The sequence below is a fragment of the Calidris pugnax genome, unplaced genomic scaffold (genome assembly GCF_001431845.1).
Source record: "Calidris pugnax isolate Ruff unplaced genomic scaffold, ASM143184v1 scaffold952, whole genome shotgun sequence".
NCBI classification, from domain to species: domain Eukaryota; kingdom Metazoa; phylum Chordata; class Aves; order Charadriiformes; family Scolopacidae; genus Calidris; species Calidris pugnax.
This window is the reverse complement of record NW_015092814.1, coordinates 224017-247221: the sequence shown is the minus strand read 5'-3', so window position 1 is coordinate 247221 and position 23205 is coordinate 224017. Positions and strand designations below refer to the sequence as shown.

General features: G+C 43.6%; 1 protein-coding gene across 1 annotated transcript; it reads left to right on the top strand.

Annotated features, from left to right (window-relative positions):
• The first annotated feature begins 6 nt into the window (after window positions 1-6).
• Window positions 7-22981, top strand: LONP1 (lon peptidase 1, mitochondrial). The gene is made up of 18 exons (XM_014962735.1): window positions 7-165; window positions 2462-2550; window positions 2966-3085; window positions 6361-6589; window positions 7119-7180; window positions 7761-7890; window positions 8248-8331; window positions 10096-10316; window positions 11890-12028; window positions 14080-14258; window positions 15407-15494; window positions 16849-16971; window positions 17697-17813; window positions 18082-18222; window positions 18308-18473; window positions 19456-19664; window positions 20911-21075; window positions 22613-22981. The coding sequence occupies exons 1-18, from the start codon at window positions 61-63 to the stop codon at window positions 22775-22777; spliced, it is 2532 nt and encodes an 843-aa protein (XP_014818221.1). The 5' UTR covers window positions 7-60; the 3' UTR covers window positions 22778-22981.
• The last annotated feature ends 224 nt before the right edge of the window (window positions 22982-23205 follow it).

The following is a 23205-nucleotide window of genomic DNA, read 5'->3' as shown; positions in this document are numbered from 1 at the left end:
GGCGGCGGCGGCGGCGAGGAGGGTGGCGGTGGGCCGGACGGTGGCGGGGCCGGGCCGGTCATGACGGCGCTTACGCCGCTGATGGTCCCGGAGCATTTCCCCAACGTCCCGCTCATCGCTGTGACTCGCAACCCCGTCTTCCCGCGCTTCATCAAGATCATCGAGGTGAGCGGCCGCCGCGCCCGGGCTCTCCCTGGCAGGGCGGGCCCTGCCTCCGCGGCGGGCTCGCAGCTGGTGGCTTTGCCTGGCCCAGAGCCCTTCCCGCCGGCCCGGGCGTTCTGCGGGGCGACGTGACCGGCCTTGGCTGGGTGCGCAGGGCAGGAGCTCCCTGGGGCTGTCCCGGCCGGGCTTCTCTCCTCAGAGCCACAGGCTTTGGCCTTACAGGTTTCTTTTGATCCCAGGGCACTGGCGGTCTGTAATGCTCTACGGCCTTCTGCTTCTTAGTGCTTATTTCTAACTATATAGCCTGACCGTTCTGGAGTATGATTCCTTTTGAGGTAGTTACAGACTTGGGGTTTCATAGGTATTGCATCAGAGTCAGCAGCGCTGCTTCTAACGGAGAAGGTCAGTGATTCACACAGAAACTCTCCCATTTGCTGTCTTCTCCGTGTTCTTTTTCTGAAGGTTAAACAAATGTGTCCTTGGTCCAGCTTCATGGGCTTGGGTCATGGCACCGAGAACAACATTTGTGAAGGCAGCAAACTGAGCTGCAAGAAGACAGCACGAATTCAGCACAGGGCAGCACTGCTGTGCTGAGAGAGGATGCTGAGAGATGGGGATGGTAACTGCAAAATTTCAGAGCGTGATCTTTCCCCCTGCACCTCTGTGTGTATTTTTAAGGTCTTAAATTTGATCTTTGACATGTGACTTGAGTTCACAGGCTAGAAATACTTTTTCCTCCTGAAATATTTTGGAACAAGTACTCATATTTTTGCTCCTTGCTAGTATTTTACTAACCTAATTTTGGAGTAAATGTAACAAGAACTGAATCAATAGTTTCCTGTTCCTACAGTGTTACTTATCATAATGTTATTTGTTCTTTAGTGTTTTTCTGCATGTTCAAATCCAATATGTGCAACTGACTTCCTAGATGTGTTGGGGGAAGGAGAATATATTATTATTATAGGATGAGGGGCAGTGGCTTCAAACGGGAAGAGGGTAGATTTAGATAAGGTATTGGGAAGAACTTGTTTGGTGTGAGGGTGGTGAGAGCCTGGCCCAGGTTGGCCAGAGAAGCTGTGGCTGCCCCATCCCTGGAGGGGTTCAAGGGCAGGTTGGAGGGGGCTTGGAGCAACCTGGTGTGGTGGGAGGTGTCCCTGCCCAGGGCTGGGGGTGGCATTGGGGGCCTTTAAGGCTCCTTCCTGCCCAAACTGATCTATGATTCAATGATCTTTAGGCACACAATCATATGACACTTTTCTCTAGAAGTCACTAATTTCAATGCACAGATCAATGATGCCTTATATTAAGATAATTGTGAAATGCTTTTTTATCGTGCAAATTCATTGTGCTGCCATTTTATACTTTACTTCATGACAATGTGAAGTCTCTGCAGTGACTATGGAATTTTTAATTTTTTTTTCTTTCTGTTAATGCCTGTGACACTGGCAAGCCTCGTTTGACTAGATACTGAGAAAAATTAACATAGGTGTGCTAAGATTAGAATAGGCCAACAGTGGCAGTCTTGCTCATGTTGCTCTGTCAAGACCATGTTGTTTATTGTCAAAACCATTAGGCAATGCAGCTTATGTCCATCACTGAAAGAATGCTCAGTGGTCAGCAGTGTGACTTCATGCAACAGCAAAATTCACGAGGAAGTATTTTCTTGTTCACTGAGGGCTCAGCCTGCTGTGATAGCAATTACAGTGGTGCTGGGAGACCTGCCAGGGAGAGATGTGTGGCATCCAGAGAACTGAGGGGAGTAAGAAAGTAAAGCAGGAAGAAATACTGGCTGGGACTCAAAGCAGGGACTCAGGTAGGCTGGTGGGTGTAGGAGAACAATTGAACAGAGGGGCCTTTGGAGAAGAGGATTTAACTAGGATGGGTGGGCAGAATTCAGGCAGTTGGTGGGGAAGATGGACTAGCTCCCTAGTAGGAGGGGAGAGCTGGGACATGCAGGTATGGAGGGGGAAGTGGACAGTGATAGCAACAGAAACTCTTACGAAGTGTTGCTCAAGTGACTGAGAGGACTCCTAGGACTTGTACAGATCAGGCGTAGTTTCTCCCCCAGTCTTCGAGCTTGTCTTACGTACTCAGTGACTTTTTTTAAATACTTACATTTCATGTTTCTCTAACACTCTTCCACTTCCATATTACTGTCCCGTAATGAGGGCAAGACTAGAAAAATCCAAGATTAGACTCATAATTCAGTCAGAGGGTTTCACCATGCCTGGCCTTACATGCTGAGGGTGCAAAGCTTACAGAAAATCCACCTCTGACTTCATACCTGTTGTTGTCCTAGGTAAAAAATAAGAAGCTGGTTGAGCTGCTGAGGAGGAAAGTTCGTCTTGCCCAGCCTTATGCTGGTGTTTTTCTTAAAAAGGATGATAAGTAAGTCATTTCTCTTGATCTTTTCAAAAGTTTAAAAATAAGCTATTTCCACGACTAGGCTGCATTTACACTAAAAGCTATGATCTGAAATTCCCTTCTTGGATAGTATTACAGGAATTGTGTGTAAGCATGGACCATCCTCTTACTATGAGAGTTTTCATTGCCACCACCAACGCTGCTAGGAGCTTGAGTCTCGCTTTAGAAAAGGCTTTTATTACTTGGGAGAGAGATGAACCATCCAGGTAGTTGGATGATTTGGAAAGGGCATTACCATGGCATTACCAGTGGGGTAAAGTGAAGTGTCTTTGCTCCCAAGTCTTTTAAAGTTCTGCAGTGAGTGATTGTTTCTTTCTTTTTTAATCTTACCTGCTTTCTCAAGATTCTAAATATCTACTCCGATTTTTTTCCCCAATAGCAACGAATCTGATGTGGTGGAGGATCTGAATGAGATCTACCAGATGGGGACTTTCGTACAGATTCATGAAATGCAGGATCTTGGAGACAAGCTGCGTATGATAGTCATGGGACACCGAAGGTAACTGCTGGTACTTCCACAGCATTTAACCAGACTTCTTTATGAAGAGATATATCCCTTTATTGTTTTCACCGTGTATATGCATTTTCATACGCAACTCGTGTATGGCAAGCTTTTGCTTTGTTACCAGAACGTTTCCTGATAGTGCTCTGGTGCTCCAGCCTCACTATCACCTGTACTATTCCAGATGTGACAGGTTTGCGCCAAAAAGGAAGACCTAGTGCATGTCATTCTCATGTAAACTGTAACGTGACGCAAACAAGTACTCAGTAAGCTGAAGTTTAGCAGTTTCTTTGACAAGTACATCAAGGCTTAGTAATTGTGAATAAATTTTCTGGAGCTAATTCAAACCTGTGGTCCAGAACTGTAATTATGACTTGTCTACATAATCTTGTCCTAGAACTGAACTGAAGACAACAGGGTTATTGTTGGGAGTATAGGCTTAGCTTTTTATACCAAGTCTTTCAAGCTAAGACAATATGAAGCTGTGGTTTTAAAAGCATCAAATCATTAATTTCCATTAGGAGGGAAAATACAAGGACAGAAACTTGGTGAGGGAGACAGATTCAGGGTGAGTTTAGCTTTGAAGCATTACTTTTTTTCCTCCCTCTCACTTTGCTTCAGTTGCATTTGTTCAGGACAGCAAAGAATGGGCGGTACTTCTCAAAGCTGATTTTGCTGAGTTTGCAAGTTGATTCCTTTCTGAATGAAGTCTTAGACATCCTGCTACATTATCAAAACTCAATTTTGTTTGATTGGATTTTGGAAATAGGCAGCTATTGATTTTGGTTTACTTGGAATTGAAATATTTCCCTGTAACTTGGAAGGTGTGGGGAATTGGTTTTTATTTATTTGATTGAGACACATGATTGGTCAATCACGTCCTCGGAATCCACACTGGATATCAGATCTGAGGAGCATGCTGTGTTTACAGGGAAAAATAAAGAAAAGGAAACTCTTGTATCAGAAGCCAAAATAATGAAATATGGTGTTCTGCAAGTGTGGGTCCTCTCACTTCTAAACCCCTCCGTTAACTCTCCCCACACACCTCCTAGCATGCCTCCTGGGTCAGGGCAGCAGCTTCTGTAGTCAATCCAGAGACATTCACATGCTGCCTGGCCAGCAGCTGCTGCCAGAGTCTTTTCTGGTTGCCCTGCAGGGGGGATGTTCTTCTACCTGGAAACCGATTTGCACCTCCAGCAACCTCACCCTCCAGAAAATGTTTTTGAACTTAATTATCTGTGACTTTCTTCTGTTGATGAGAGTAGTTAAAATGACTCAAAAGTTGCTAGTGGCAGACAGAATAGTTGAGGAGGTCTTACTTTTTGAAGGAGATCACATGGAAAATAAGACTTACACCTTGCATGCTGTGGCAGTTGTCCTATGAGCTGGGAGTCTGCTGCGCCACAAGGTGTTTTGGACTCCATATTCACAGCATAGTAAGACAACTTTGTCAAAGGCAATTGCAGTTCCTGAGTGTTTGTCTAGACTTGTCTTTAGTGGGGGAACCTTTTAAGCCAGTGGACAGGGCAAGATTTTGATCCCTTTCTGGAAAACTGTAGGTCATAATCTGTATTGAAAGCATCTGACGCGGGGTTGTATGCACAGCAGGCAAAATGCAGAAAAGTTTAAAAACGGTAACAGGGAAACTAATCTTTTGAAATTGATTATGCCATGTGATTTAGCCTGTCCCTTTTAGGGAATAATACTCAGTTGTTGTGGAAAATAATGTGGGTTTGATCTCTTTCAAAATCATCATCTAGGAAATCTCTTTGTGCAGTAGACCAAAATTTCAAATGTCTAGGTGTGGAATGACTTCAAGGTCCATTATAACATGATAGGTGTTTTTTAGTATTGCGGTAGATAATGCAGCAGGTGTGGCTTAAAGCAGAGAAATTGCTTGCTGGGAATCAGAAAACTGAAAAAGCAGAACATTATATTCAGAATTAAAGTGAAACAGTGAACTTGCTTTTTAGGACAGGCAAGAAAAGGGTATGAATCCACATCAGAGTTGTTGGTTCACGTAGCTAGAAAAAGTAGCTCCCGAGCAGACGTACTGTGCAACCTGCTGTAGGTGGGGCCTGCTCTGGCAGGGGGCTGGACTGGATGATCTCCAGGGGTCCCTTCCAACCCATGTGATTCTGTGATACTAACAATGATGCCTTATTAATTGTTCTGTTCACGTGCTGCAGCTTGTTTCTAAGAAGTCAGTCTGTGATGTTGACCTTTGTGTGCATGTCTGGCATTCTGGCTTGTATTAGAAATACCGTGACCAGCAAAAGTAGGGAGGTGATTATGCCCCTGTACCCCTGTACTCGGCACGGGTGAGGCCACACCTGGACTATTGTGTCCAGTTCTGGGCACCTCAATACAAGAGAGATCTCGAGGTGCTGGAGCAAGTGCAGAGGAGGGCAACGAAACTAGTGAAGGGCCTGGAAGACAAATCATATGAAGAGCGGCTGAAGGAGCTGGAACTGTTTAGTATGAGGAAGAGGAGGCTGAGGGGAGACCTCATCACCCTCTACAACTACTTGAAAGGACACTGTAGAGAGGTTGGTGCTGGTCTCTTCTCACGGGTAATTAGTGACAGAACAAGAGGGAACAGCTTCAAGCTCCAACAGGGTAGGTTTAGACTGAACATTAGGAAGGAATTTTTCACAGAAAGAGTGGTCGGGCATTGGAACAGGCTGCCCAGGGAGGGGGTGGAGTCACCATCCCTGGACGTGTTTAAGGGACGTTTAGATGCAGTGCTGAGGGACATGGTGTAGGGGAGGACTTTGTAGAGTAGGGTAGATGGTTGGACTCGATGATCCCAAGGGTCTCTTCCAACCTGAATGATTCTATGATTCTATGTGTATGTTCACCAAGATTATATAGATTATTTTTCGTGTAATGATTAGAAAAATCTTTTTCTAGTTGTGCAGCTGGTTTATGCTAAGGTGGTTTATGGTAAAGGTGCTGTCATCTGCCCTGGGCCTCATTCAGACACCAATAGGCTACTTCAGTGCTCAGCTAACTTTTCTCTAAGGCAACTTGCTTATTGTAAATTTACTTAGTAAGTCCTGTCAGTATCTGCCACACTGTTTTACTAAATCAAGCCTTATTTTGACAAAATGAACCAAAAGCTAAACCTTGTTAAAACATGTACAGTCAGTCACCTTTGTCGAAGTTTGAAATTTTAGTTTACTTGAAATGCAACTTAGACTCATGCTGAAGAGCTGAAATCACATACAACAGAGGAGAATTGACTGTAGCTGGTTTCTTTTGGCTTTCAGGATCCGTATAAACAAGCAACTAGAGGTGGAGCCAGAGGAGCCTGAGAACAAACAGAAAGTTAGAAGGAAACAGAAGCGCTCTAAGAAAGAGACCGAAGAGGAGCCTGGAGTAAAGGACCAAGCTGTGGAAGTGGTATTAGATCCTGTAGCTGCTTCCTCACAGGAAGTTCTCATGGTAGAAGTAGAGAACGTGGTTCATGAAGATTTTCAGATCACAGAAGAAGTTAAAGTGAGTAGATTAATCATGCAAGCCAGGACTTGTCCTGTAGAGTTGCACCTAGTTAAAAGGAAGAGTTCTAAAATCTGAATCTCATTTCGGGCCTCAGAAACCAGTCTCTCCTTCTCATAGTCACTGCATGAGAGGATTATATGAAAATAATGATTTTTCATTACAACAGCTCAATTACTTAGAACTGATCACTTCAACAAGTTGCTGAATGAAGAGGTTGGGCTGTGCTTACATCTGTGTAATATCAGTTTGATAAACTGAGTCTTTACTCCAAGGTGACTTGAGTGGTCAACCTGATCATGTCTTCTGGCCAAGAACCATTTAAGTTTGGTGGATGTAGGAAGGCAGCCTTGAGCCCTTCCTGCCTTTCCTTGACTCTCAGGTGCCAGCACCCCATTGCAGATGGGTGGCCAGGGGCTGTATTTCTGTGCTCCTGGGCTGGAGAGGTTAAGGAATGTCATATTTGTACTGAGGCCTTGTCTGTCCTTTTCCAGCCTTTTTGTTGATTAGATCTGTGTTGTGTTTATAGGCACTTACTGCAGAAATTGTCAAAACAATCCGGGACATCATTGCCTTGAACCCCTTGTACAGGTATGTGTTTCCTGTGCTGCCCTGCTTTGGGAAGTGTGTTTTTAGGCTGGAGTACGTTGAGATTCTGAGATTTTCTATTCCACTTGTCCTTTTGCTGTAATGAAGAAGAGATATTTGTTGAATTGTCACCTGGAATTGTGGTTTGGGATGCAACCTTTATCATCCATTGTTGGAAATGAGAAGTTTTGAAAACCTGGTGTGAAACTTAGGTATGAGGTAGGGTGGTAAGTCCTATGGTGAGTGATCTGGCCCTAAGCAAAGCTCACTCCAAGTATGTATCATGGTCCAAACAGTAAGAGTCTTGGCATACTAGCACACAAAAATTTTACATAACTGTAAAGACAGCATTTCATATATTTAGTTTTATTTACCAGCGATCATTCCTTTTGTCAAGTGATTTATGTGTTTGTTACTGAGTATTGGCTTAGCCAGTTTTTTAAAAAATGAATTATTTTGCTATGACACTGAGCTGTGTTTCATTTCTTTACTCTGTCATAACAAGTAAATAACTCTATAGGGATAGTCCTTTGTGAATGTAAAAGTTTACTGATCATTTTGGGCTTTATTACCATTTTTTCAGAGAGTCTGTACTTCAGATGATGCAGGCTGGACAACGTGTGGTAGATAACCCTATCTATCTGAGTGACATGGGCGCAGCACTAACAGGGGCAGAGTCACAAGAACTTCAAGACATCTTGGAAGAAACCAGTGTAAGATCAAGCTTTTAACTAAACCTATGCTAACTGAAGCAAAAGTATGGCTGTTAGATGTCATGGTTTCTTTACCAGCCTCAGTCCAGAGGGGAGTTCAGTACTATGTTTGTTGGTAGGTTGATACCCTTTAAGGGAAAGGCTGGATGCTCTGCATCTTTGGTGGCAAATAATTGTCTTTTGTGCATTGGTTATGTGCTGTGGAACTGCTGCACAGTTCATCTTTTCATATCTGCAGGTGATGGGGAGTTCTCCTAAACAACATGTTGGAGCTTTTTGTTCTCCCTTTCTCACAGGGAGTTGCCAAGGGGACAGGGTACAGTGTCTGACAACTTTTTTTGCGTTTATCTTTTCCAGATTCCCAAACGGCTTTACAAAGCCCTTTCCCTTCTAAAGAAGGAATATGAGCTGAGCAAACTTCAGCAGCGTCTTGGAAGGGAGGTAAGTTTTTCAAGTAACACACACCTTGTATGATTTATATCATGTCCACCACTGTGATGCTTAGCATGGCCAGTGAGGAATTTTAATGCAAGACAGTGGTACACAGTCTGAAGGCAGGTTATTTTAGAGTTAAGACTTGATATTCTTCTTCCATTAGAAATTTGATTTTTCATGCACGTTGGAAAATTAATGACGTGAGGCTATGGCATCTGCTGTTGAAACATGTCCAAATGGTAATTTTATGCAAGCAGGTAAATCCTAGAGGACTGCAGGTTACCAAGAACTTGTGTAAAAATATATATAGTATATAGCATAAATCATAGCATAATATATACAGTATATATACACAATATATATACAGTATATGCAATAGCATAAATATATACAGTATATAGCATAAATCATACTGTATATAGCACATAATAGTGTAAATAGCACAATGTTATTTTAAAAGACCCTCTGCTAACCACTGTGAGCTGAGTAATGTAACTTTTAATCAGAATACAGTAACTGCATCAAAATGGTAACTAAGTATATGAAGTACGATGATTTGTATATACTGATTTTAAAGTTCCTGGGTTTATTAACTGCCAATAATTGGGGATTTTAAAATTCATTTTAAGTGCAAAATGCTTTTGGACCAGGGTAGGAGTTGTTGGAGACTTCTGAAAGAAATTGTACACGTGCAGCCTGTGGGACCAGATGGGATGCATCCAAGGATGCTGAGATGTCATTATTTTGTTGTCTCAATCATCTTTAAAATACTGTGGTGATTAGCGAGGTTCCTGGTAAATGGGAAAAGGTAAATGCCATGGCCATCTTCAAGAAAAGAGAATTGGAGAGGCAATAGATCTGTCAGCCTGCCCTCAATCCCTGGAAAGATTATAAGGAAAATCCTCCTGGAAGCCCAGGCAAATGAAGGAGGACATGATTTGGAAGGGCCAGAGGGATTTTGCAAAGGCAAACTGTGCCTCATCAACCTGATGGCCTTCTCTGATAAGACGGCCTAGAGCACAGAGGGAGAATGATACCTTGACATTTGCAAGGCCTTTGTTGGGGTCAGTTATAGTGTTCTTAGGCCCAAACTGGGATGTTACAGACTGGGAGGATATAGTACAAGGTGGGTGAAAAAAATGGCTAGACTACTACTGGTCAGGAAGGGTTGTGATCAACGCTATATAGTCTAACTGCAACTAACTACTAGTGGTGTCTCTCAGGGAGTTGGTAAGAACCTCCTCAAGTTCAGCAAAGAGGAATTTGTAGTCCCACATCTGGGTTGGAATAACCCTGTGCAACAGCACAGCTGGGTGCCAACTGGATAGAAGATAGCTTTGCAGAAAAGGACCTTGAGGCCCTGATGTACAAGGCGCTGACCGTGAATTAGCAGACAGTCCTTGTGGCAAGGAGGGCAAATTGCATGCTGGGCTCTGTTTGCAGTTGTGTAGCAGTTGCAGTTGTGTAGACAGCAGGTCGAGAGAGGTGGTTGTTCCCCTCTATTGGCATTAGGGAGATTGTGTCTGCCTCACTCTGCCCAGCTTTTGGTCTCCCCAGCATAAACAAAACATTGAAGTACTAAATGATGGCCAGAGGAGGCCACCGAGATGTGGAGGGAGCTAGAGTTTCTGATAGAGTCACTTTTTATATTATAACATGCTGCAAATGATTTCTGAGTGGTATTTATAGTTGCTGAGAAAGTGGTAACTGAGAAGTACTGATGGGCTGTACCAGGAACAGAATGGTTACTATGTTTGTTGCTGTATCTAGGTTGAGGAGAAAATCAAGCAAACACATCGCAAATATCTTCTCCAAGAGCAACTGAAGATCATTAAGAAAGAGCTAGGTCTGGAAAAAGAGGACAAGGATGCTATAGAAGAGAAATTCCGTGAGCGACTGAAGGAGCTGGTGGTGCCAAAACATGTCATGGATGTGATAGACGAAGAGTTGAACAAGTTGGGTTTGCTGGATAATCACTCCTCAGAATTCAAGTGAGTGCATGGCTATGTCCTCTGCTCTCAGGGTTAGTTGGGAGAATGAGAGAAATCAGGACAATTCTGTGAAGCTCTTACTACATCAAAAAGAGAAAAGAAACTCTTAATGTAATTTTCCCTGAATGTAGCATATGATCACATCCTAGCTATAGGATTATTCTCCAAATCTCCTATGTTTTACTGTAATTTATCTCTCTTGATCATTTCAGGTCTTCTCATGCAGCCTAATGCTGTGGATAAGAACTGTGCAGTTCCTTACTCCTCATGAAATGCGCAGTGATTTCTTCAGCCCTTAATTTTGGCTCTTCTCTCTTGTACTTAGGTGTTTTTATTAGACACGAGAGAAGAGAAGCTAGTTGCTAACACATGACATTGACTAAGCTACTGGAGGTGGTCCCTGAAGTGTTGGGGCAAGGTTGGAATTGCAAAGGAGTGAAGAGCTTTTACTACATAATGTGTGACATGGATTGTCAGAAACTGAGCTTGCTTTGAACATTTCTTGTCTCTGTGCTATTCAGTGCAGCAGTCAGTGTAGTCATCAGCTCTTTAATGTCCTGGATCTTTGCTTCTAAAACAAAGTATCTGTTGTGGAGTAGAAGACTGTGTTTGAGGACAGAAATGTCATTTGGATGAGAAACACCTTGATAATCATATGCTAGGAGGAGGATGGAGGAAGGTAGGAAAGATGCACTGGGCTTCACAGCCATTGCACTACCTTTCCATTTCCCTCAGAGTAGTAAATTTGCAAAGGAAGTACTTGGGAGAAAAAAGTCAAAGCTCCGTTAGTGAGGTGATTCCATGGAGTGAATCCTGGAACCAGCCAGGCGTGGGAGGGCTGTGCTTCTCTCTGTTTATGACCACGCACGATCTACTATTTACTGCGTCTTGCAGACTCCCCTGTACATTTGAAGGCCTGATCTGAGTGTATAGAGTTTTAGAACAGATGACTGCTGCTTTTACACACCTGTGTTCTCCTCAGTAGCAATCTGTTTAAACTGATTATAGATTATCTCTACCATTAGCTTCCACACTAACATCCTTATCTTAAATCAGTCTTAAATCTTTCTCTGGTGTGTTGTACATCCAGCAGTTTTTCCTTGCTTCCAAGCAGGAATCTCTCTTTGTTGTCTTGGTCCACTCAGGGAACAGAGGAAATTGGGGTTTTATCTTTAAGTTTCGTGACCTGATCCAAACAGCTGACAGTAGTGCAGAGCTTACAAACAGTCCTGCTCGTCTTCAGACATGAGTCAGCCCTGCACCAAAAAAGTCATACAGGGAATTTGTGTGCAGAAATCCAGGTGTTTGCATGGTGTGTGGAGGTTCTTTGCCTCAGGAAAGCAAAAGCTATGAAAAAAAGCTTTGATTTGGGCAGGGCAGACAGCCAACAAGGGAATGAAGACCATAACGAATGGTTAACAATGACTGCCCAGATAATGATGTTCCTTTCATAGTCTCCCTTCCACAAGTAGTTCATATCTCACTTGTTCTGGATAATGTTATTTTGGAAGGCAGTGGAGGATGGCATGAGCTGGTTGTTGTCAAATCACTCTTATTTGTGTGTTTCTGTCAGTGTTACACGGAATTACTTGGACTGGCTGACATCCATCCCGTGGGGTAAGTGTAGCGAGGAGAACCTGGAGCTGACCAGAGCCCGAGCAGTTCTGGAGGAGGATCATTATGGAATGGATGACGTCAAGAAGCGAATTCTGGTAAGGCAGGAATAGGCAGTGTGTCCTGTTTCACACTTTGCTTAGCATCAGGCACGGAGGTTGTGTATCTTACTGCGGATCTCCATTGATTTTGTGCTAATTCATGAATCAAACAGAAAGCTGAATCAAAGAGCAGAGCGTTCTAGTGATCAGCTAATGTGTTTAATTACTTATGGCAATGAATGTCATATTCTGATTTTGAACACCAATATACTGTTTTGCTACTTAATACTGAGAAAATGAATCTGTGTCCAAGGGAAGCAATTGCTGGATTTTAATCAGTTTGTTGCGAGAATATTAAAATGATTCCACTTGACTGGCAAAGTTACTGCCTTTCCAAAATGCACTGAACCTCTAAAATTAAGAGGGGAGGGAAGTTAGCTAAGATGCATGCTTGCCTCATGACCTTTGCCTGTCCCCGGAGTCGTGTTGGATGCTATGGTTTATCGTCTGTGCCATGCAGCCCTCGACAGGGTAGTGTCCAGTGTTGCCTTGTTCCACAGCTTCTGTCACTTCTCCCTGAGGGCGTCCTGTCTGTGCTTGCTGTGAGTAGGTAAGCTGGTTTAGATAAGATACTTGCAACAGGTTCCAAGCACTTCAACAACATGCTGTGGGAACTGCCTTCCTTTCCAGGAGACAAGAATAGGCTCCTCCTCGTAGTTGCCAATGAGTCCAAGCAGTGAAAGACAATCCCCGCGCTGGCAGGGTTTGTGTCGTGCTGGGCAAGGGCATGAAAGTGTCCCATGGAGGGGAGACAGGTGCAGTTACCGACTTTGCATTAACAAATCATGGTGAAAGCTTAGCAGATTTGGTGAAGCTGCTGAGTGTAGCCTTCTACTTGTTCATTTCCCTCCAAAGAGAGCAGGAAGGCAGCTTCCCTTACTGCTCCCCCAGGCTGTATGTAGCCGAGCTTTGTGTTACCTTGGGAACGGCACTGGTGGTTCTTAGGCCACCTCAGTAATTGTTGTGCACAGAAACTATACAGGCTTCTCCTAAGTTGACAGTGTGATGTTGTTACATATAATGACTAGTAAATTCTTAGACAACCTGGGATTTTGCTTTTATTAAATTGCTTTGTTTCAGTCTCTTCTAGAAAAAGATAAAGGGTTGTAAAGTATCTCCTCACTGACATCCGAAGGGGGTTCTTTCCCTAGTAGTCCCCAACTTGTGACTAAATCTCAATGTCTGATTTATTGTTTTGAATTATTTATGGTAAGCCTATTGTTGTCCACTTGCAAGCAGATTAACCTCTTTTGAGTATTAGTCTCTTAATGTTGCTTGTCAGCACTATTCATGCTGACTAGGCCCAGCCTTTATACAGAAATAGATTGAGTTACATCATACAGATCTGTGGCTTTGATTATTGTTGTGATTAATTCCAAGCAGAGGAGATTCCCCAGTTGTAGCAATGCAAGTGAGGTTGGTGATTTTAAGGTACTGAGAAATATCTATGCAAATTTGAGCCTTAATTAGATTGGTGCTAACATCCTTGTATAGTGTTGCTGTGGAGTTCAGTGCTGTAGATGGAAGAGTTCAAGGCTCATCTTTGCTAAATAACGGACTTGTAACAGGGGAACCACACCTCTCTGCCCACTGGCGTGATTCAGCCTTCAGTTCTGAACTGTGATTTCTCGACTGTTGAGTGTTATTTGAGGGCTTCCTAGCACAGGAGAGTGAAAAGATGCAAGTTTAACATAGTAAAGTAGTAGTGGTACAGTATGAGGTGCTCACACGTGTAGCTTCAGAGACTCCAGTGAGAGCTAAGGAAGCTGGGGAAAGAACTAGAAGTCTGTCTTCCCGCTCCAAGAGAGTGGAGGAAGATGAGTACAGAGCACAAAACCTAGGGACAACCAAGTGGATAAATAACCAGAGGGAAAAGAGGTGCACCAGTAATCTTCCTTAGCTTCTCCCCTTGCCCTCCCCAACTGCTTTGAAGACCACTTTTGTGTTTGATGTTCGTTTTGTAATTGTTGTTTGACCTAATAACAAATATGTTTTGGTGTTGCTGCAGTTGCCCTCTCTTCACTACTAGTCCTTCATCTGTTCTGCAGGAATTCATAGCAGTCAGCCAGCTGCGAGGATCCACCCAGGGGAAGATCCTGTGTTTTTATGGCCCCCCTGGGGTTGGCAAAACCAGCATTGCCCGCTCCATTGCCAGGGCCCTAAACAGAGAGTATTTCCGCTTCAGTGTTGGAGGGATGACTGACGTAGCAGAAATAAAAGGACACAGGTCAGTGTAACTTAAACCGTTTCTCTATCCAGCAATTTTTACTAATGTTGTCAAAATGGGAACCTGACTGAAGTTGGACAATGTGTGTAATTTTCATCTCTGTTCTGCCAACCCTTGCTGACAGGAGTTGGATATAGGAAGAGGTTAAAAGGATAGCAAAAGGTGGAGTTTGGAGCATAATCATATTTGTATCTCTAAGTGCAGTTACTCCCTGATTCTTGCATATGCTTATGAGAGATTTTGGAAAAGCGGAGTGAGCTATCCAAAAGCACTGGAGTGATGCCAGATGCCAATTCATGTGTGTCTATAAATGCCAGCACTAAACAAGCGTAACAGTTCGAACAGTGTCATTCACATGTTGAGGTGTGATGGAGAATTGATGGAGAATAATCAAGAGGGAGATGCTGCATGACGAAAACTTGGGAACAAGAGTATTCATGGGGAGAACAAGGAGACACGAAGACAAAAATCAGTAAATCCAACCCTGCCACGGGTTTATTTTCCTTCCACGTATACCTGAAAACAAAACTAGCAGTGTTTTCAAACTAGGAAGAGTAGCTGTTCAGCAGCGTGAATTGTACCTGCAAGGTTCTGCCCCATATGATACAGAAGGGGAGAGAAATATTTTATATACTTTTCAGGATGTTCTCTGCTCTGTGCCTCTGCGTTCACTCTGTTACCCTCCTGCCGGTTCCCTCTAGCGGAAAGGTTGTGTTTTGCTGTTGGCAGTTTGTCCCTTCAGTGTATCTTTTGGTTTACACTGATCTTCCTTTTTTGTCCTTAGTAAGTGAGGGAATGAAATGTTCACTTTTCTAACATTTCTTTATCCAAAAACCAGGAACTCACTATTCAAACAGTTCTGTTCTCAGCGTTACCTCTTCGCTTCCCTCTAATTTAAGTGGTTAAAACTAAAGATAAAAACTGCAGTCCAGGAGTATTCTGATGAAGTTTGTGTCTGATCTCTACTAGAAACAGACTAGATGGGTCTTGGTGCTAAGTGTGGTGATGGAGAATGCTTTTGATAGATGTAGAAGAAATACAGACTTGTTTCCCAGCAGGATATACCGTTTCCATCAGCTGTATGCTGTGTTGTGTGATGTGTGCTGTACTTCACAATGGGTCCCTAAATACAGTCTCTGGTAAAACAGGAGGACATATGTTGGAGCAATGCCAGGAAAAATCATCCAGTGTCTGAAGAAGACCAAGACAGAGAATCCACTTATACTGATTGATGAGGTAATGTATCTGGTCTTTCTTCTAGTTTTTGCTCTTGAAAACATGTATCAATTCTTGACCCCAGTAGGAAAGGTGAAGCAGTAACTCTCCTAAAAATCCCAGGTTTTTTTTATTTAAATGAGGTTGAGGTCTCAAGTTCTTTGGATGACAGTGATATCTTAGACCCTTTGTTTTCTCATCCTGTAACAGACTTCAACTTTAATATTTCAGTTGTGCCCTTCTCATTAAGTTGCAGCTATTTGGATTGCGAGGGTCCTAATGGAGCTGGCTGGATATTCAGAAATTTTAGTAGGTCTCGTGTTCCCTGCCTAGGTGTGGATACGTCATTGTGCACAAAGCCACTGTTGTCCATGTGATTATTAGAAAGAGTTGCTCTCTCAGCAAGATTATAAGAAATAAGATGCTTGCAGTGAATTTGTGATCTGATTTGAGAAGAAATGACATGGGGCTGCTAGCCTGCTGCTTTGTGGAAAAGCAAATAAGGACAGGATATAATAGCAGGTGTTCAGAGGGTCTCTCTAGCCTCCTTGTGTGCCATGCCTGGTAAATGCCAACAGCAGATGCCTTTGGAATCGTATGGGGAACCAAGAAACTGGGTAATGATTTGCAGTGTAATGAAACCAATGAGTATCTTGATTTGAAAGGTAATGAAACCTGTAGGTCATGGCACTTAAGTGGTGTTGGTGATGAGCCTTGCATTGGCTGTAGTAGCAAATTGCATTATGTCAATCTATGCAGTGGAGAGCAGTCCTTTTGTGGCCTCTTCTTCTGAGGACATGAACAGTGCTGAAAGAGATAACAATCTTGGCCACGGTCCTGAGCAGCCAACTTCAGGTGGCCCTATATGAGCAGTGGGGTTGGATAAGATGACCTCGAAGTCCCTACCAGGCTGAAATCAGCCTATGGTTCTGTGAAAGCAGCACAGGTCACTAGCTGGGTAGGGATGAGTGTGGCCCTTTGTACCTTGGTTGGAGTAAGGAAAGTGTCTTAGCTTACGTATTAGGGAAATTGGTGTAAGCTAGCACCCTGTAGTCCTCCCACTGTGGAATAAGTATTCTGCTCTGTGACGACAGCTCAGCTTAACGTGTAGTTGCCTGCTAATTTGCCATAACTCACTTTCTATTATCTGAGACTTGATGGTTCTTCTCTACAACACTGCTAACGTCCTGGGCCTTGTCAGGTGTGTTACGCGCTCAGGCAGTTGGATAGTGGGGACTTGAGTGAATGCACAGAAACTGGTAGTGGCAGTTAATGAGCTATCACATAAAGATTTTCAGATGGAGCCTTTAAAGAATCTTTGAGAATTTATTGTGGTGAGAAACTTCTTAGAGTGTTTAAAGTTTTTCTCCCATAGGTAGATAAAATAGGAAGAGGATATCAAGGGGATCCATCCTCAGCCCTTCTAGAGCTATTGGACCCAGAACAGAACTCCAACTTCTTGGATCATTACCTTGATGTTCCTGTGGATTTATCAAAGGTATTTCTCTTGTCTGCAGAGGTGATGGAGCTGGAATATATGAATGTGTATCAATGCAGAGATTTCCTGTCCATGAGAAGATGCTGATGTTTTAGTCAGTTGGAAGGTCCAACAGATGGGATTGAGACATGAGTGGTATAGGGCTGTCTCTGCAGGAGTTGGCTTTAACCAAAGTGTCTGTACATTCTTAAGAGAACACGATCATCAGCATATGTCCTGGAGACCTAACACTCTGTAGAGCTAGAGGCACAAAGATGTCTGGTCTCAGCTAGAAAAGGCAAGAGGTTTTCTTCTATGTAATGATTTGCAGAGTTACTATCAAGTGAGGTAGCCTTATACTGCTGTCAAGCTTTTGAAATTGGTTGTAATTGCACACTGTTGTACTTTTTGTGCAGCTTACATTAATTGCAGAATTGATGGGTTAGAAATATGTATAAATAACTGGTCACTTCTGTGCTAGCTTTGGAGCAGGCAGAAATAACTTAAAGTGAGATCTAGATTTCCCCAGGCAAATAGTTTCCTGGTCCTTATTGAACCATTCCAACTTCCCAGTTTGTGCTGTGTATGTTTCTAATCACCTATTTTGGAACATCCTACTACATAGTTCTAAAATCCAAAACTTGCTTCAGCCCTTCAGACAGAGAAACAGAGAACTGAGGAACAATTGCTTGGGGTAGAGCAGCAGGTTAATGAAATTGCTTAATAGGATGGTGTAATATTTCCAGGTACTTTTTATTTGTACTGCCAATGTGACAGAAACCATTCCAGAACCACTGCGGGATAGAATGGAAGTGATCAATGTATCAGGATATGTAGCAGAAGAGAAACTTGCCATTGCAGAGGTAAGAGAAACCACTGAATTACATCTGAAATGCTTTTGGCAGATTCAGGCTTATTTATTTACATCCAACTGTGTCCAAAAAAAAATTAGGTATGTGGCATTTTGGAGAGATTTCCTCTGATTTGAACGCCCAGTTAAAGTAACTCCAGTGTTCCATAGGCTGGGGACTCCAGAAAATGACATTGAGCAGAATGAAGTTAGGTGGACTGGAATCATGAGGCTTTTGTCACGAATACTAACAGAAGGATATGGGGCATGGTTTCTTTCAGAGGTACTTGGTCCCTCAAGCACGAGTTCTGTGTGGCTTGGATGAAAACAAAGCCAAAATCACATCGGATGTCCTGACTGTTCTCATCAAGCAGTACTGCAGAGAGAGTGGGGTGAGGAATCTGCAGAAACAAGTAGAAAAGGTGAGGGAAAGTTGTGTGTAACCATGACCTCTGTGCTTCAGCCTTCTCAGCTTTTTCTACCCAAACAAATTACTGTCTCTCTCAGGTATTGAGGAAATCTGCCTATAAAATTGTGAGTGGAGAAGCAGAGACCGTCCAAGTAACACCTGAAAACCTGCAGGACTTTGTGGGAAAGCCCATCTTCACTGTGGATCGCATGTATGAAACCACTCCTCCAGGAGTGGTGATGGGTCTTGCCTGGACAGCTATGGGTGAGACAAAATGACTTAGGATTAATGTCTACATTTCCATATAATTTTCAAAAAGTGAATGTGTTAGTAGGGAAAACTCAGTTTGGCTGAGTCCAGTGAAGTTTATTGGCACCAGTAAAATTAACTTCTGTGGCCTTTTAGATCCTGATTACTTCTTCCCTGAATAAGGGACCCTTTCTTGTTACCTTCCCCAGGTTCATTTTAGCTTCTGGCCAGCAGGTTTTTTCTTTCTGCTCCATATCTCATATGAACCACATACATTAGGAACAGCAATGACTAAAAGCATAAGCCTTTTTAGAGAGGACAAGACCTTGTCTGCTTCCTTAAAAGCAGGAGGTGCCATTCTGCCTCCTGGCACAGCTGAGCCATGCCGTGTCTCTTCGGTGACGCTGCAACACCGACTTGGCCTTCGATGGCAGGGGCAGATGTGGGCATTCTGGCACTCTGTTGGGGTGGGTGCAGTTGGCTAGTTACCCTTCATTGGATTGCTCTCCTAGTTAACTTCGGGGGCTTATGTGCATCACAGTATGGAAATACAGGGCAGGGCAAAGGGTGTGACCCTGGTATGTGCTAATTGACCTTGTGTAGTTGAGAGAAGTGGTGAGTGAGGGTAAGTGCATGTCTGAGGCTGGAAAGCTGTACTGGCTGGAATGTGTTACACTATGAGCTCATCTTACTTTTTGGCTATAAAGAACTTGAAACTGTTAGAAGAACTGATTTACACTAAATAGGGGTTGCATCCATATTGGTGGAGTGTGATGTGCAGAGAAGCAAGGAATGGAGACTGCTGGTGCAGTGTTGTTGAGATTTGTGGCCTTCCTGAAGGAATTCAGAGAGCAGGTTTCACCTGCTCTTTATGCAAGAGTTAATTTCTCATCAGAGAGCCCCAGTTCCAAATTCTTGACATTGCTTCTGCATCACCAAAACCTGCAGGTTTGATTTTCCATTAGCTTTTCTCAGGATGTTGTTTTTCTTTTCTTAGGAGGTTCCACTCTGTTTGTTGAAACATCCCTGAGGCGACCCAAAGACAAGGAGAACAAGGATGGGTCCCTTGAAGTAACAGGGCAACTCGGAGATGTAATGAAAGAGAGTGCCAAAATAGCTTACACGTTTGCAAGAGCCTTTCTTATGCAGAAGGACCCCAACAATGACTTTCTCGTGTCTTCTCACATCCACTTGCATGTGCCAGAGGTAAACTGATGCAGAATTCATGGAGCATGCATAGCAGCTGGGCTGGTTTGCTCCCCTAGACATGAAGCTGGAAAGCACTTCATTTGTCTGTACATTGTGCTGAATGCCCTCTTTTAGCAGTAAAACCTAAAAAAGATTTTCCTCAGGATCCTATGAAAGCATTCAAGCATGTGGCAAGAATACAGGGGCTCAAATAGTGCTCTGAGGAATCCTTCTGTTGTAGCTGTTGGCCCTGGAGCACACGTGGGGAGACCACAGCATAGCGTATAAGAGATTTGGATAAAAGCTTGTGTGCAGCTACAAGGAAACCAAAGTTTAGGTCTCTCCGTTACCAGGCCTTTGTAAAGGCTTCAGGTAATTTATAGATAATTGAAATACTACACGTGGTCTCTGTGCCATGGGTCCTAGTCCATATAATGGCAGTGATTGCATTTACACAGTGTTTGGAACTGAAAATAGATGCACGCAACGCTCAGCAGGGCTCATACACTGTGTAACAGCCTCGGGCAGGTGCTTTAGTGAAGACAACGTTTGTAATATCACTGTGTCCAAGCTTTGCTTCTGAACTGTTGCCTGCTTTAACCTGGGCCACAGTCTCCTGGTTGCAGCTTGCTTTGGCTCTGTCGAGGGACTTGTTTATCTGTGTGTTTGTTTCCTGGAGGATCAGAAAACAGCAGACATTATCTCTGCCTCTATTCCCTCTCAAATATTTCTTCTTCTTTACCTCAAAGATCCATTTGATCTCAAATGAATGCAGACTCTCACTAATTTAGGCCTGGACTTTGTTGGGCTTTCTAAACTGGATGATCTTTTTTGCCTTGAATGCTTTTCAGTGTTGTCCTCCACTATGCTGTGGCTCTTGATGCCCTCTTCCCTTGTGATGCTGACCTCTGTTACTTGTTTCCATGGTTGACTTAGGTCAACAAAAAGCTTCATAGCTCTGTTTTTTGCTTATGTTGCATATTCAAAGTCCTAAGCCTGATGAGTGTTGTGGTGGCATCAGGCTAGGAACCAAAGTGTAGACTCATGGATTATTCCTCATGAATAAGATGAGGACTGACATCGGTGTTAATAGATCGGCCAATTCAAATAGCAAGATTCCATCAGTGACACTTTCACAAAAACCTTTGTGAGGCCCCTGAAACTAGGGCCATGTTAAAACAGCAATGACAGAGGTATTGCCTGGCTTTGCTACTCTTTGAATTAGTTAAAACAGGGGACTTGTGCTTTTATTTTTTTTAAACAGGGAGCAACGCCGAAGGATGGACCAAGTGCAGGGTGTACCATAGTAACAGCTTTGTTATCGCTGGCCATGAATTGCCCCGTGAGGCAGAACGTGGCCATGACTGGAGAGGTGTCATTAACTGGAAAAATTCTTCCTGTTGGTGGAATCAAGGAGAAGACTATTGCGGTAAGAGCTGTTCTCTTGTCTCGGTGCACCATCTGTGGGAGAGAGCCCTGGATTGGGCTCAGTGGTGACTGGGACAGCCAGCGTGGTTGTTCCTGTTGTGGGAGAGGCAGTGATTGAACAAACGCTGTGGAGAAGCCTCTGAGGGAACACAGGGATCTGTCTCTCTGGCTGTGAGGAAGGAGATGGGGCCCCAGGCTCTGTGCCCAGGCATCTTTGTTGATCCCAGTACTAGACTGGTAGAAGTAAGGGCGGAAGGGATCATCTGGCTGTCTTCTCCATCAGACTGGTAGGGTGTGAAGATCTGTGCTGGGTTGAACTGCCTGTTTGAGGACGGCATCCAGTGTAGACGTGAGGTATCCATAAAGCATCAACCTTAACATTAAGGCTCTGTTCCCTAGTTCCAGCTTGAATTTGTCTTACTTGAAATTCCATACAGGTAGCTCTGTTTTTCTGGTTTAGATGGAAGTAGCTTACTTCTAGTGTCTTGCATTTTCCCCTGTGAACTTTCTTCGTACATCATAATCAACTTACTTGATTCTCTTTTTCTTTATTTTTGGTTTTTGTAAGGTATTTAGGCTGAGTTCTCTGAAGCACTTTTGCAGACACTGGATTTATAGTGGTGCTTGCTTGTTTTGGTTTCAACCCTTTGCCCTTTTCAGAATTCTTTTCCAAGCATTGACTCTCTCTCCGCACTTTTCAGCTGCACAGCTCCTCCTACATGGGCCTTGCATCACACACATTTTTCTGTCTTCAAGAATGGCATTAGCCTTCTTCTTGTAGCCTGTTGAGCTGGGGCTTCACATCAATGTTCTGTCCCCAAATCTGTTTGGGCTACAGCCTTGTGCAGTGCCATCCCCTGTCCTCATGTGGCTTCAAAATGGGTAATTTTGCATTTTATTTTGTAGTAATCATTATAGAAGGAGTAGCATAGGATAGGGGTGTCTGTAGTGCTGGTGCCTGGCTGCACTTGCAGGAGTGTGTGTGACTACACAAGGGCAAGTGTAGGATCACCCATAAACAGGTACAGACCTGCTGGTTGAGGAGTGGGCTCTGCTTTCTGTGCCCCTTGCGGTGCAGGTGTCCGTGTAAGAGGTTCTGTGGAACGGTGCTGTGGGTCACGTGTATTGATGTGGTAGCTTGGTCAGATAAGCTGTTTCTAATTCTTCCTTCGATTGTGGGGTTCTCCTCACCCAAGTTAGAACAGACTTTTAAAGCTCTGTAAAGTAGTATGAATTGGGCTAAACAATCCCCTGATGTGCTGACATAGTCGTATTAGATGCCTCCTACTGCAGTTGTCCCTGCAGCTGAGAAGGTGGGACCAGAGAGCGCTCTGGGGGCTTGGGGTGTTCCAGAACCTGGTGCATCCATAGTTGACACCTCCTGTAAGTAATGCCCTTGCCGCTTTCCAAAGAACCGAGTAAAGACAGATCATGCTTTTAACTGTTCTTGTTCTTGCTTCCTAAAATGGGAGTGTGTTTCTAGTGGATTGATGGATTTCTAGGACTCAAGAGGCTGAATAACTTTCTTTTCCCCATAGGCGAAGAGGGCGGGTGTCACCTGCATCATTCTGCCATCAGAGAACAAAAAGGATTATTACGACCTTGCTGGATTCATTACAGAAGGACTAGAAGTGCATTTTGTTGAGCACTACAAAGAGGTATTTGATATAGCGTTTTCAAAGCTGGATTCCGCTGGAGGATGATGCTCGTCAGCCTGACGGTTGGAACGCGGTCTCTCAGCCCTTGCCCAGAAACGGAGGATCTGGGGGCAATCCTGAAGGGGGACGTGGAGCTATTGCTGCTGCGCAGCTGCTGAAATGAATTATGGTTTTGGTAGAATAAAGCATTTCTCACTCTTTAATTATTGAATTATTAAGTATTTCAAATAAAACTGAAATTTTACCTAAGGACTATGCATGTTATCAGCCACCAGTAGTGGAGCTAGCCTGGCCTCTTATAATTAAAGATATTTCAGTTATTTCACTGTAGTTCTAAGTATCTGCTTATGGAAACATTAACTCTGTTATAGAGCTAGGGCTACGATTCATGTACGTTAGTGTTCCTGATGTAGTCAAGTAGCTCTTAGAAACCTCTCTCTCTCAGCTGTGCTGGGCTGGAGGGGAAGCTGTGA